At 43.0% G+C, this 14,910-nt stretch overlaps 2 protein-coding genes across 4 annotated transcripts in view; one reads left to right on the top strand and one right to left on the bottom strand.

The window, feature by feature from the left end:
• Nucleotides 1-9,691, bottom strand: part of AP3S1 (adaptor related protein complex 3 subunit sigma 1) — a 42,057-nt gene extending 32,366 nt beyond the window's left edge. The window contains exon 1 of the mRNA XM_077817341.1: nt 9,487-9,691. Within this exon, the coding sequence (XP_077673467.1) occupies nt 9,487-9,555 (69 nt within the window). The 5' untranslated portion in view covers nt 9,556-9,691. The remainder of the gene's footprint in view (nt 1-9,486) is intronic.
• Nucleotides 9,692-9,832: 141 nt separating this feature from the next.
• Nucleotides 9,833-14,652, top strand: ATG12 (autophagy related 12). 3 transcript variants are annotated; one of them, XM_077817345.1, is made up of 5 exons: nt 9,833-10,006; nt 10,405-10,541; nt 12,611-12,673; nt 12,963-13,025; nt 13,877-14,652. In XM_077817345.1, exons 1-4 carry the CDS (start codon nt 9,838-9,840, stop codon nt 13,020-13,022), a joined length of 429 nt encoding a protein of 142 aa, XP_077673471.1. In that variant the 5' UTR covers nt 9,833-9,837; the 3' UTR covers nt 13,023-13,025; nt 13,877-14,652. The 3 variants fall into 3 exon arrangements, with proteins under 3 accessions (XP_077673471.1, XP_077673470.1, XP_077673469.1); XM_077817344.1 differs by having other exon boundaries at nt 13,732-14,652; XM_077817343.1 differs by having other exon boundaries at nt 12,963-14,652.
• The last annotated feature ends 258 nt before the right edge of the window (nt 14,653-14,910 follow it).

Genomic DNA, 14,910 nt, shown 5'->3' with positions numbered 1-14,910 from the left:
CAGACTAAAGTGGATTAGTTAACAGTAATTTATATTTATAGGTCATATAGTTTGCACTCCGTTTATTAACAGCACTAGCAAGACAATCATCTTTGCTGCCTTCTAATCAGTCAACCCTCAATTTATTGTAACACTATTTCATTATCTTTGAGGTCCGTCATTAAGCTATATGGTGACACTTTTCTAAACTAAACTGAACAAAGCTGTTAAACAAGTTGCATCAGTAAATAAGTTTTACTGCTCTCAAAAAACCTACATTGATTTAACATAAAGTTTAGGACAAGTTATTTTGAGTAGAAACATTCCCAGAACCATCCCTGATAACTGAAATGTAGACTGAACAAAATGTTATTTTGCATTTTAGATCTTGTCTACAAACAAATTTCCACCAGTTTAACTGAATATATGTTTTTAGTTAAAGCAATACAACCCCCTGAATTGATGCTCTTAAACCAGTTTGAAGACTGTGTATTGATTTGGTTTATATCGATTCAGCCTAAGATTTACCATTTCAAAACCTATTTAAGATAATCCACACAGGGGTTTGCAGTGCATTACCGAAAATGATTTTTTTTAAAGTATCTTTAGTACACCAGTACAAGTCTGGGTAAACAGGACCTTATCCAAGAGTTGTTCAGGAACCTATTTCACACTTTTAAATTATGGCAGTGGGCCTACATTCTAGAACCACCATGAACCACCATGAGAGTACAACTTTCCAATAGAAAAATCACCCAAATTTTTCAGTAGTAACTCTCCCTATCCTCTCTACCAGATTAGACCTTAATTTAGTTATGGAAGGGGTCTGTCAGTTTTGCTATCAACAAAGCTACACATTCCAAAAATCTCCAGAAAACTGGAAGAAAGCTAATATTGTGGCAATTTTTCAAAATAGGTAAACATGATGACCAGAGTAATTATAGCTCTGTCAGCCTCACATCAATTCCAGTCAAGATAATGGAGGATGCGATAAAGAATTAAAGGAGGGTAGTGTAATTAAGGTAAATAAACATGGGTTTATGGAAAACAGATCCTATCAAATTAACATATTTTTTGATGAGATTATAAGTGTGGTTGATAAAGGCAATAGTGTTGACATAATATGTTCAGACTTCTGTAAGACAGTTGACTTGGTGCCACATGGCTTTTGATTAATAAACTGAACATACAATTAACATGTCACACATTAATTGGATAAAACAATCAGCTAATTAATAGTTCTCAAAAGGTAATTGTAAAATGGGGAATCGTCACACAGCAGGTGTGTTTCTAGTGGGATCCTGCAGATATTGGTTCTTGGGCCCTACACTATTCAACATTTTTATCAATGACCTGGAAGAAGACATAAAAATCATCACTAATAAAGTCTGCACATGAAACAAAAATTGGTGGAGTGGTAAATAACAAAGAGGATCGGTTAGTGATACAGAGCAATCTAGATCACTTAGTAAGCTGTGCACAAGCAACTAAGAAGCACTTTAATACAGCTCAATGTAAATGTATACATGTAGGAACAAAAAATGTAGTCCATACTTCTATGACGGCTGATTCTACCCTGGAAAGCAGTGACTCTGAAAAAGATTGGGGGGTCCTGGCAGATAACCAGTTGAACATGCGCTGCCAGAGGGGTGCTGTGGTTAAAAGAGCTAATGCGATCCTAAATGGATAAACGGGAATCTCAAGTAAGAGCAGAGAAGTTATTTTACTTCTACATTTGGCACTGAAATGACCGCTTCTTGGAATACTGTGTCCACTTTTGGTGCACACAATTCAAGAAGGATGTTGATAAATTAGAGCGGGTTCGGAGAAGAGCCACAAGAATGATTAAAGGATTAAAATATATGCCTCATAGTGATTGAGCTTTTTGAGTCTATCTATTTATCTTAAAGAGACGAGTAAGCAGTAACACGATTAAAATCTGTAAGTACCGACATGGGGAACAAATATTTAATAATGGGCTCTTCAGTGTAGCAAAGAAAGGTATGACATTATCCAATGGCTGGAAGTTGAAGGAGACAAATTCAAACTGGAAACGGCATATATTTTTAAATGGTGAGAGTAATTAACCATGAGAACAGTTTACCAAGAGTCATGGACTCTCCATCACTGACAATTTTTAATCAAGATGGATGGTTTTCGAAATAATCTGCTGTAGGAAGCATTTTGGGGAAGTTCTATGGCCTATGTATACAGGAAGTCAGACTAGATGAACATCTGGTCCCTTCTGCCTTGGAATCTATGAGTGTCTTATTTTATAAGCTTGACAAAAGACGACCTGTTATGCTCAGTGCAGTGCATCGGATACCTAGCAGAGACAGGAGAGGTTTGTCTCCAGAACTGGGTTTTGTGCCACTTAAATCTAAATCTGCAAAATCCTTTTAGAGTGCAAGCCTAATTTTCATTGACCAGAACACACAAGGGAAGGGAAAAAAGTGTGTAATTAAAAAGACTTAAAATACAAGCACTGGAAGTCAGATTGGTAACTAACAAGCATTTTCCAGTAGCTATTATGAAGTACTTATTCAATGAACCAGGTAGCTTTTAAATTCAAGTGAAGCTGGGGAAATCAATGATACATAGCCATTAAGTTCCACAATTGTTACATGGTACAATTATGCAACTGGTGGTGGGTGGGGAGGGAGGCTGTTCTTCAAATTAACATGTAATCTTCATGTTCTTTTTCCTTTTACATTTCTTAGCATAGCTGTGCTTTTTGAATTTCAGATAGTCCCCCACCTCCCAAACACAGAAACTGGATTACTTCATTTAAGAAGAATCTCTTTCTTATTGGTTAACAACATAACAAAGTCAGTCCGTGTGCTAAATGTAAATTAGGTTCACTAAATACTAGAAGTTTCCTCTGAAATTGTACCATATTACAGGTTCTCAAATATGGATTTCAAGAAAGAGTGGGAAATCGTAGGTATCACCCACAATTGTATGCAGAACACAGGTTCCATCCCAAACCCAGAAGTCTACACAGCAATGAAACAGCCTCACAACCTGAGCCTGAGTCGGCTGGCACAGGCCAGCTGCAGGTGGTTCTTTGCTCTGTAGATATATCCTCCGCCTTCGCAAGATTTTAGGCAAGGGCAGTTTTCTAGCACAATTCAGAAGTGTCCGGTTTTAAACACTGTAGAGGACTTGCACTTCAGAAAATATTTTCATTTAAATTGTTTAGTTTCATTCATATATCTGTAATTGTTCACCCAGACGCAGAATCTGTTGTTCTACTGAACTGTGGTTTTTTGTCCTAATTCCAGTACGGGTGGTGCAAAACACTAGTGTAGACAAGGAAAGCTGGATTTGCACAGTGCAGCTCACCCCAGTTTCAAGTACAGGGTGAGCTGCATTGGTGCAAAGTGCAGCTACATTCTGGGCCAAAATTAAATACTGTATTGTGGACATACTGTTAGGTAAACTAAAACAAACAAACAAAAAGACTTATCACGGTGCCTAGGGCATACTAAACGAGTTGTAGATGTGTAGAAGGAAAATGTAAACAAAGCAATGATCATACACAAATATTTATTCAAAGTAACAGTAACTACAGTACAACCTCAGAGTTATGAGCACCAGAGATATGAAGTGACCAGTCAACCACACTCCTCATTTGGAACTGGAAATACACAATCAGGCAGCAGCAGAAACACGCCCCCCCCGCACCCCCCCCAAAAAAAGGAAATACAGTACTGTAGTGTTAAATGTAAACTACTAAAAAAAAGGGAACTTAGCATTTTTCTTCCGCATAGTAAAGTTTCAAAACTATATTAAGTTGATGTTCAGTTGTAAACTTTTGAAAGAACTACCATAACGTTTTGTTCAGAGTTACAAACAACCTCCATTCCCGAGGTGTTTGTAACTCTGAGGTTTTACTGTACATTCTACTGTCACTAAACTATGGATCAAACTAATTAGTGTTTTACAGTTGCTGCAAGATTATTGGAATTCTGAAGCTTTTAAATGTTCCCACAATTTTACTGCTCCTCGGGCAAAATAATCCTGCTTAACAGGAAGGGACAGCAACAAATCTATGTCAAGTGGGAGCAACCCCACTGTCCTTCAGTTCTTTGGACAAATGCAGCTTAGGAAAAAGGTGGGCAACCACAAAGCCATCCCCCTACTTTTCCCAGAGCTGCTGCAGCTGCAACAGGCATGGACAATAGCAAGGAGACATACAAAAAAACAAATCAGTGATTAAATAAATCTTAGGATAGGAAAGAGAAAATAGAAGTGAACTGATTCATTTTAAAAAGAAAAGGAGTACTTGTGGCACCTTAGAGACTAACCAATTTATTTGAGCATAAGCTTTCGTGAGCTACAGCACACAGTATGCATCCGATGCATACGAAAGCTTATGCTCAAATAAATTGGTTAGTCTCTAAGATGCCACAAGTACTCCTTTTCTTTTTGCGAATACAGACTAACACGGCTGTTACTCTGATTCGTTTTAGTAAGAGTTTCCTATAGTCAAGTTCCTTTCTGCTACCAATCCAAGTAACAAACACTGTAAAATTAACAGACAAAGGAAAATAACAAAATCCCTTCCCTGAAATGTCTGAAACCCCCCCTTTGAAATTGGGAAGAAGAAAGGGAGATTCACACACACAAAAAATGAAATTGAAGTCTTACAGACATAGCCGGCCTGAAACTCTTCACATAAATTTTAATTTTGAAATGGTAAATCAAGATAATCAGTTTGCTGGCTGATAAGTGCTAAGAAGAGGTAGTGGGTTTCTTGACCTGTGTTATAGTTTCTCCAGGTTCTCTTTCCCAGGGAGGGGATGAAATTCTCTCACTCAGAGAGAGTGGTTTTCTGCCAGCAATGTACTCATTTATTAAACACTGGCAGTGCCACCCAATGAGCCACAGTCATCATTTCTGCAAAGGTACGTCCTTGATCAAACATGTTTTTAACAGTAAAAGTTGTGAAGTTATATAATTCTGAACAATGCAACCTTTGTGTATTTGACTGACTAGCCACAGACATCAAAAGTGAAATCCTTTCCATTGGTACTACTTTTAATATTTAGATGTATGTAATTTTGCTGAAGACAAGTGTTTTTGTGTATTTTTCTGCACCCAATGGTAACTCCACAGCTGGGAAATACAGCACACAGCTTAAAAGATTATACTTTAGTTTTATCCTGGGTTAACTCTTTTGTTTTGTTCATTCCCCAATCAAGCCTGCGGTGGTAATTCCTGACTCCAAAGCACATATTTACATAGAATTTTGCATAAACTTCACTTTCCCACAGGTTAAAAAAACAAACAAACATGTGCATAGAATCACAGAATATTAGGGTTGGAAGAGACTTCAGGAGGTCATCTAGTCCAATCCCCTGCTCAAAGCAGGACTAACACCCACTAAATCATCCCAGCCAGGGCTTTGTCAAGCCGGGCCTTAAAAACCTCAAAGGATGGAGATTTCACCACCTCCCAAGTAACCCATTCCAGTGTTTCACCACCCTCCTAGTGAAATAGTGTTTCCTAATATCCAGCCTAGACCTCCCCAACTGCAACTTGAGACCATTGCTCCTTGTTCGGTCATCTGCCACCACTGAGAACAGCGTAGCTCCATCTTCTTTGGAACCCCCATTCAGGTAGTTGAAGGCTGCCGTCAAATCTCCCCTCACTCTTCTCTTCTGTAGACTAAATAACCCCAGTCCCTCAGCCCCTCCTCGTAAATCATGTGCCTCAGCCCCCAATCATTTTCGTTGCCCTCTGATGGACTCTCTCCAATTTGTCCACATCCCTTCTATAGTGATGGGACCAAAACTGGACGAAATACTCCAGCTGTGGCCTCACCAGTGCCGAATAGAGGGGAATAATCACTTCCCTCGATCTGCTGGCAATGCTCTTACTAATGCAGCCCAGTATGCCGTTAGCCTTCTTGACAACAAGGGCACACTGTTGACTCATATCCAGCTTCTCATCCACTGTAATCCCCAGGTCCTTTTCTGCTGCTTATCCAGTCAGTCCCCAGCCTGTAGCAGTGCATGGGATTCTTCCTTCCTAAGTGCAGGACTCTGCACTTGTCCTTGTTAAACCTCATCAAATTTCTTTTAGCTCAACCCTCCAACTTGTTTAAGTCACTCTGGATCCTATCCCTACCCTCCAGTGCATCTATCTCTCCCACCAGCTTAGTGTCATCTGCAAACTTGCTGAGGGTGCAATTAATCCCATCATCCAGATCATTAATAAAGATTTTGAACAAAACTGGCCCCAGGACCGACCCCTGGGGCACTCCGCTTGATATCGGCTGCCAACCAGACATCGAGCCGCTGATCACTACCATTGAGACCAACACTCTAGCCAGCTTTCTATCCACCTTACAGTCTGTTCATCCAGTCCATACTTTTTTAACTTGCTGGCAAGAATACTGTGGGAGACTGTATCAAAAGCTTTGCTAAAGTCAAGATATATCACATCCACTGCTTTCCCCATATCCACAGTGCCAGTTATCTCATCATAGAAGGCAATCAGGTTGGTCAGGCACGACTTGCCCTTGGTGAATCCATGCTGACTGTTCTTGATCACCTTCCTCTCCTCCAAGTCCTTCAAAATGGATTCCTTGAGGACCTGCTCCCTGATTTTGCTGGGGACTGAAGTGAGGCTGTATTGGAAGTCTGTAGTTCCCCAGGTTCTTTCTTACCTTTTTTAAATATGGGCGCTATATTTGCCTTTTTCCAATCATCTGGGACCTCCCCCAATCGCCACGAATTTTCAGAGATAATGGCCAATGGCTCTGCAATCACATCAGCCAACTCCCTCAGCACCCTTGGATACATTAGATCAGGACCCATGGACTTGTGCTCGTCCAGCTTTTCTAAATAGTCCTTAACCTGTTCTTTCACCACTCAGGGCTACTCACCTCCTCCCCATACTGTGTTGCCCCATGCAGCATTCTGAGAGCTGACCTTGTCTGTGAAGACCAAGGCAAAAAAAAGCATTGAGTACTTCACCTTTTTCCACACCATCTGTCACTATGTTGCCTCCCCCATTCAGTAAGGGTCCCACACTTTCCCTGATCATCTTCTTGTTGCTAACATACCTGTAGAAACCCTTCTTGTTACCCTTCACATCCCTTGCTAGCTGCAACTCCAGTTGTGCGTTGGCCTTCCTGATAACACCCCACATGCTCTAGCAATATTTTTATACTCCTCCCTAGTCATCTGTCCAAATTTCCACTTCTTGTAAGCTTCCTTTTTGAGTTTAAGCTCACTGAAGATTTCACTGTTCAGCATCTGCTGCTGTTCATTAATTTTTTTCCTTTGTATGAGAATCATCACTTTTCTAATACTATAGGAGTTTACAGAAAAAAAGTTTGCTGACTGACCTCTACCAAAGGCTGTAAGCCTTTTTCTCATGTTTTCAATGCTAGCATCTCTGTAACTACAGAGGCACGTAATGGTGCACAAGAGATACAGAAAGGAGCGTAAAAGAACTCTCCAAAGCATATTGTTTAAGATTTTAATTCTTTTTTCCAATATTTTAGACAATTACTATGAATCTGCAGTAACGGCTCCATAGTTAAAGCTGTAAATCATTTTTATGGGAAGTCAGAATTCTATATTCCCTCACCTTCAAAATAAATTTTGTTTTGATATTAAACTGTTTATGACAGAAATAGTGCATGAATGATTTTTGGTCAAACTAAATTGTCAGTCGGGTGGGAAAGCTTGAGAGCTTCTGTTTTTTCTTGTAAAATCATCTCTCAAAAAAACCACTTGGTTTAGAATAACTATTTAACAGTCCTGGACAGTATTATTAACAGACATAATTAATGGTCACTTATTATTTCATATACAGGTTGGTGCAATATTTTGGAATGTGAGCAAAAAGGAACAGCAGATGGCTGAGGTCTCTGTCTCTATAAATTTGGTCAGCTCTGAATCAATTAGGTTATAAGAGGTTAAAAAAGTACTTTGGGAAAAGTAATTAATTTGAATATATTTTCTTGTATTTCAAAGAAGAATATATAATGTCTCTACATCACATCTCTAATTTTAAGACAGTAACCACGTTATCACCTATCATGATTTTTAAATTTTTAAAAGAATTATGATTCAAACACATTAAACAGATATAACTATTTAAAATGAATATTTAAGACTATTGTTTTAATTTCTGAAATACTAGAAACCCATAGTTTCACTACAAACCTTAACATGAAACCTATTATCAGTGTCCATCCTCTGTCTGCCCAACATCCTCTTACCTAAGTTCCCTTTAAGTCCTCTCTCTCCACCGCAGCCCCGGGGCAGTATGCACCCCAAAAACCTCATCCTCAGAGCCCACACCTCCAGCCAGAGCCCTCGCCCCCCTGCACCCCAAGCCCAACCCTCTGCCCTAGACCTGAGCATCCTCCCACACCCCAAACCCCTCGGCCCCACCCCCACCACACATCACCTCCATATTGGTGCACATAATAGAACTCATTCGGCACATGGATGTAAAAAATTAGAGGGAACATTGCCTTTTACCCCAAATTATAAGAGATCCTGAGTTACCAAGTTTGGATATGAATTAGACACACACCCAAAAAAATTAAAAGCTGGTCAGAATCAGGTATTTAGCTCAGTTCCAGGTCTGCATCTAAGCAATGTACTGGAAAATCATCTTCGCTTATCACATATTCAGTATCAATCACTGTTACTGGGAGCCTCAGTATTGGTGGTGCATGATTTTGGCTAATTTGCACTGGAAGTGCCTGTGCCATAATCAACTACTGTGTTGTAGATACAGTTCTAAGCTCTGGACTACCATATGGGTATGTCAGATACGGTTGTGATTTTTATCGTTACACTGATACCATTTTAAGCCCACTATGGATGCAGTTATACCAGTACAAAGGTACCTAACACTGGTATAATTTATTTCCCTTTCTAATCTAGAATAAACCATACTTGTATAAGCACTTTTATACCCGTTTTACTGCTTCTACACTAGGGGGTTACTGCTTTAATTATACTCGTATAGTTCAAACAATAAGACTTCCTAGTGCAGACAAGCCCTGAAGTCAGACATGGGCCACCAACCCCAAAGAGACCCAGATCACATCAATTGCCTGCTGATACCAAGACCCGCCAACACCCAACCACCTACCAGCGAGAAGTCGCCGGCCCGCCTACAGGGAGCCTGCATCCGCCACCCTGCACAAGAGTCGCCTGGACCCATGGCTCAGGCCGGCGGGTGCTGGGAAGCGGGCAGAGTGACAAGGGGTCACCTCTGAGCTGCGCTCCGGCGGGCTAATAACTGCACCGTCCCCCAGAGCAGGGGCTGCACCCTGATGGGGAAGGCAGCCCACGGCACAGACCCACTGCCCGGCCCTTCCCACTCCTCGCTACTGCCCCTATCCGCACCCCGCCTCTCAACAGCCTCCTGAGGCCCCGGACTGGCCACACTCCTAGGGCGGGACAATCTCAGAGAGACAGAGACCCCCCGCCCGCCGCCGCGCCCAGCGCCCAGCGCCCGCCCCCGTACATAGCGCTGGTAGAACTTGGAGAGCCGGGGTTTGCCGTGGTTGTTGAAGATGAGGATCGCTTTGATCATGGTGAGGCGGCGGGAGGAGGCCGCTCCAGCCGGCCGGGTCACTGCGAGCTCTGCCCCTCCCCCTTCACCCGAGCAGCAGCTCCCCCACGACTCGGGCCCAGAGCGGAAACAGAACAGCTCCCGCTGCCCACGTGACACGAAGTCACCTGACAAGGCGGTGCGGCTCATCGCGATTGTCAACATTCGCTGGGAATGGTGCCCTTCGGTCACGTGATCTCAGTGGCCCCTGCCAGGAGTTAATATGGGTCACGTCACGTCCGCCCTTACTTACCTGTAAGCAATATGGCGGAAGTGGAGAAGCAGCTACCGCTCTCTCCTCAGGATGGTAGCCGAGGCGAGTGTGGAGAAGATCCCCCGAATGGGGGAACTGCGGTGGGGGTTGCCGAGCCGGCTCCCCCTTCAGCCGGCTCCCCGGTGACCGAGGAACCCGCCGAGGACACCAAGAAGAAAAGTAATAGGAAAAGGAATTATTGCTCTGGGGGCGGGGCGAGATCCTGGGTTCGCTCTGATTGCCAGGCGCATTGGCTAATCGGGTGAAAGAATGAGCCGCCTACTTCAGCTAGTTTAACCAATTAGAAAAAGGCAGAGGATACGATCGGGACGAGGGGGAGAGAAGAGGAGAAAATGTTCCAGTCCCGTCGTACGGGCGCCTTGGTATCTCCCGGCCGCGCGTGGGCCCGCAGGACAGCGGCCAATAGCTTGTCCCGGCGCGAAGGGGCGGGGCGGGGTCTGTCGCTGTTGCGCTGTCGGTGCGGCGGGCTGCCTGTGCCTTGGGGCGGGGCTCCTGCCTCTGCGGCGGGCAGGTGCGCGGGGCTGGTTTCCTTCGCTCAGTCTCTGCCTTCGCCCTAGTTGACGTCCTGCTGAAGGCTGTGGGGGACACGCCGATCATGAAGAACAAGAAGTGGGCCGTGGAGAGGACCCGCACCATCCAGGGGCTCATTGACTTCATCAAAAAGTTCCTCAAGCTGGTGGCCTCGGAGCAGCTGGTACGTGCCTTGCCTTGTTTAGTCTCTGAGCCGGGGAAAGATGCGGTGGGCACTGGGGCTGCTTGGTGTCTTGTAGACTTGCCAGGTAATAAAAGGGTGTTGAAGTGCGGGGCGTGTGGAGCTGGCAAGGCTGCAGTCCGTGATGGCATCATGTTGCCTGCTTCTTAATTGTGTAATTTGCTTTGTATGGTGACAAGGGAACTCTCCACCGGGAACCTGAGAACAAAAGGGGCTGGTAGTACTTCCTGACCTTGGAGCCCCTACGGTTGCAAAGCTATGTTAGCATCACCCCAGAATGCAGCTGCAGCCTGCACTAGGGAAGGGGTTTTTTCCATCAGTGTAGGAACACCAGCTCCAAAAACAAAGTTAGCTACCTCACCAGAAGCATTTTTCCATTGACCTAGATGGGTCTACATTGGGGTGAGGTAGGGTGACCAGATGTCCCGATTTTATAGGGATAGTCCTGATATTTGGGGCTTTGTCTTATATAGGCACCTATTAGCCCCCCACACCTGCGTCCCGATTTTTCACACTTGCTTTCTGGTCACCCTAGGACAGGGGTCCCCAACATAGTGCCTGTGGGTGCAGTGGCACCTGCTGAGGCAGTTGTGTGTGCCTGCAGGACACCACGCCGCCGAAATGCCGCCGCCGAGCGTGGCCGCCAGAGAACAGCCCACCGAAATGCTGCCGAGAAGCGTTGCCGTTTCTCGGCGGCATTTCGGCAGCAGGGTGTCTGGTGCCTGCCACAGCCTCCTGGGAATAGGAATATGCTATTCCCACAGAAAGGTTGGGGACCACTGCCCTAGGATGAGGTTAGCCTAGCTAGGCTAAGCACAAATTCAGCTGTCTAAATAAGTGAAGGAAGTGAAATACATATATAATAAAACATAAGGAAAACACAAATCACTGTAGTGCATACAGGAAAAAATCTCAAAACCCTTATATTAAATAAAAGCTATTGCATTTTCCTTATGCAATTGTATAGTGCCTAGCACACCAAGGTCCTAGGGCTCCCAGGCACTATAGTAATACAAATGATTAATAATAATATAGATACATACATCTATGGTCTTACCATCAGTCTCAGACACTCCTGTTCCCCTGGAGGCCAGTTCCTGGTTTTCTTTTAATAAACTTAGACGTTTTCAGCACTTAGGTCTTGTCTACACTAGCGGGGTAAATCGACCTAAGTTACACTACTCCAGCTACATGAATCATGTAAAAGGAGTTAACATAGCTTAGGTCGACTTACCGCAGTGTCTTCGCTGCACTGCGTCGATGGGAGATGCTCTTCCATCAACTTACCTTACTCTTCTCAGAGAGGTGGAGTAAGGAAGTCAACTGGAGAGCGCTCTGCTGTTGATTTAGCAGGCCTTCACTAGAAGGGGCGGCAAAAGGGGCAGCTGCCCCAGGGCCCGGCGATTTAAAAGGGCTTGGGGCTCCTGGCTGCCGCTACTGCAGCAGCAGCCGGAGCCCTGGGTCTTTTAAATCACTTCCGGAGCCCTGGGCAGTGAGGGCTGGGCAGCGCAGAAGGGCTGGCTGCGGGAGGCTGATCCCCAGCCCCACCCCTTCCACCCGAGGCCCTGAAATTACTGGTAACACTTTTATGTTACTTTCACCCCTAGATAAAAGTTTCCATGGGTATGTTTGATGTAAAAAATTTTATACTAGACAGGAGGTCTTGGTGTTGGATATTCAAAGCAAAAGAGGGAGGACCAGACCATTGGCTTGATGGCAGTGTGCAAGACAAGTGCATGATTGCAGGTCCTAGTACAAATGGGTAGCATGCTCAGACTCTGGGGAAGCGGGGGTGTCTCACATTGTTCCAGCAAAGACCCTGTTGGCCAGTTAAAGAACAGAATTGGTAGGTTCCATGCAGTACCTCTCTCCCTAAATAATGGTGGCTCTGATGCAGAATTTTCAAGGTGTAAAGAGAGGTAAATATGGTGAACAGAAGGTAGCCTTCACCATATCCCTGCCAGGGGCACAGGTTTGAAAAAGTGCTCCTCATAGGTAGGAAGATAACTCCCCAGGCAGATTTTTTCACTTTCTGTTTTCTTCCCTCACAGTTTATATATGTGAATCAGTCCTTTGCTCCTTCTCCAGACCAGGAAGTTGGGACACTCTATGAGGTGACTTTAGTTTTGAGTGTTATTCTTTCTTAATATTTGTTTAGTAGAATCTGTCTGTACCCTTGTCTGCCTTTTTAAATCTGCTATATGCCTGCCATGCCCAAAGTGGTGACATCATAAATTTGTCACATCATGGATAACACACATAAATATATTAATAACAGGTGACACTGTTTCATGATGCATTTGTCCAATAGTAATAGTTTAATTCATGAATGGACTGCTTCATTGGTAATCTAACCCCTTGTTGCTTTTCTCTTTCTCCATTCCCTTTTCTTTCCCCCTGTAGTGTTTTGGAAGTGATGGCAAACTTGTACTGCATTACTGCAAATCTCAAGCGTGGGGATGAATGGTAAGCAGCCACTGATGCGTAGGACTGCTGGCCTTCAGAAAGGAAAAGGGCTCTGATAATCTTCAGAAACCATGCCCATGGACATGCTGAAGAGAATTGTACATTACTGCCTATGAATGTATTTTATTCTGTGCATTTATGTACAAAATGATGCAGATGACTTGCATAAAAGAAGAGCTACATAGGCTTTTCAGCCACGTAATTCTTTCTTCATTGTGTCATTTGTGGTATGGAAATAATTTTGCATGTGCCATCTGTAGAATAGAGCCATCTTTCCTGCTGCAGAGCTCCTTGGTTGCCACATATGAAAGGACATTATTTCATGCCTTGTGAACTGCATCACTCTCCATTGCTCTGAATGCTGTATTGAGGATTTAGCTTCCCTTTATTAGGAGGGATATTTATTGCACATGTGCACAGGGATTTAGTTTACGTCTGACATAATGTTCATCTCTATTATGTGCAGTTTACTCTTACATGTTGTGAAGTCTTTACTTTGAATGCGTAGTGTCTCTCTTATGCCTCACTTCAGGCAAGTATTTTATAGTGTTTTGTCTCATAAGTAACCTATATAAACAGTTGCACACAAGGTAGAAGATGTATTGTCATAGCATATAGTCTCTCACACCTTAAGCTATGTGAGTATCTGATACAACTGCATTTCTTGAACTATTTTTTTAATAAAATGTCTGATTTTTTCCTTTAGCAATAGCAAGACACATGCTTCTCAGCTTTTTCTTAATTGTTTCATATTTTCACGAAAGCTATAATATGCTTGGGAAAATGTCCCTGGCAGCTCTCACCCACCAGTAACAGCAGAAAGAGAGTGACCCAGCTATTGACTCTTTCAGTTCCGTGGAAATAGATGTTGGATGGCTAAAGCCTACTGTAAGCCTGCTTCCACTTGTGCTCCTGGTCCCCTGCTTCATCTGCTGTATCGTCACTGTTCCATCAAAAGAAATGCAACACAGCTTCGGGACATTTTTACAACTGTCACAAAGTAATCACAGGAAGTGGCTCTCCTGAAGAGGACTTACTACCACAATAATGGGAAGAAGGATACTGAGTCTCCATCCCACCCATGCACTGACATCTGCCCTGTATGGGAAAGGAGGTTTGCCAAACAGCTCTGTTTAGGGATGGGCAAAGGCTTAATCAAGTTCCTCTACCAAATAACTTCCCTTGTTATTAACATGAAGGAATACTAAAGAATTATCTGCAGCCTGCTGATCTATTAATATGTGATTGTAAATTTGGCTGCTTGCTAATATATGCTACCCAAAAGTGTGGCTACATCCTCTGCATGCATAATTTTTGTTCTCTTTAGGATGTTTTAATAAACTCGGTATTTTTTTCATATTGAAAGCTAAATCAAAATTCTTTGATTTCAGCTAATCAAGTTGCAACCAACTCTAATTTATGCAAATGTGTTGATTAATTAAATGTGTCTGTGTTTAGATGATCAGAATTCTGAAGGTTTATGAATAGGTGTGTTCTAAATCTGTTTCCAAATGAATTATTTTAGTGATAATTACTACATTTTTAGAAAACTGGTATAATACCCAAGGTTATAACTCCTTATTTATGGAATGATGTCTTCCAATAAATACAAAAACATTCTAGAACAGTTAAACGAGTACTCCTTTGATTAAAATTCACAACCAGAAAAATAAATACCTGTTATTCTTTCAGAGCCAACTATTGGGTTGCTCTGAAGCAATTGTAACCTTGAACAGCCACTAGAGGGTACTTGAAGATAAAAAGACTTGCATATTTTTCAATAGATTTTGAAAGTGATATGGAATTCCCGTTTTGCCTGCTAAACACATGTGCGTTGAGGTTGCTCTCAAGCTTGTGGCTCCTACGTGGCAATCTGTTTGGCTAA

Source organism: Eretmochelys imbricata, chromosome 5 (genome assembly GCF_965152235.1).
Source record: "Eretmochelys imbricata isolate rEreImb1 chromosome 5, rEreImb1.hap1, whole genome shotgun sequence".
NCBI classification, from domain to species: domain Eukaryota; kingdom Metazoa; phylum Chordata; order Testudines; family Cheloniidae; genus Eretmochelys; species Eretmochelys imbricata.
This window is presented reverse-complemented; position numbering and strand designations above follow the sequence as displayed.

Excerpts from the sequence above, each read along its gene's own strand:
- ATG12 (XM_077817345.1), top strand. The coding sequence starts at position 9,838 with ATGGCGGAAGTGGAGAAGCAGCTACCGCTCTCTCCTCAGGATGGTAGC. Across the intron at positions 10,542-12,610 it reads TGGTGGCCTCGGAGCAGCTG|TTTATATATGTGAATCAGTC; the intron begins GTACGTGCCTTG and ends CTTCCCTCACAG. Across the intron at positions 12,674-12,962 it reads AAGTTGGGACACTCTATGAG|TGTTTTGGAAGTGATGGCAA; the intron begins GTGACTTTAGTT and ends TTCCCCCTGTAG.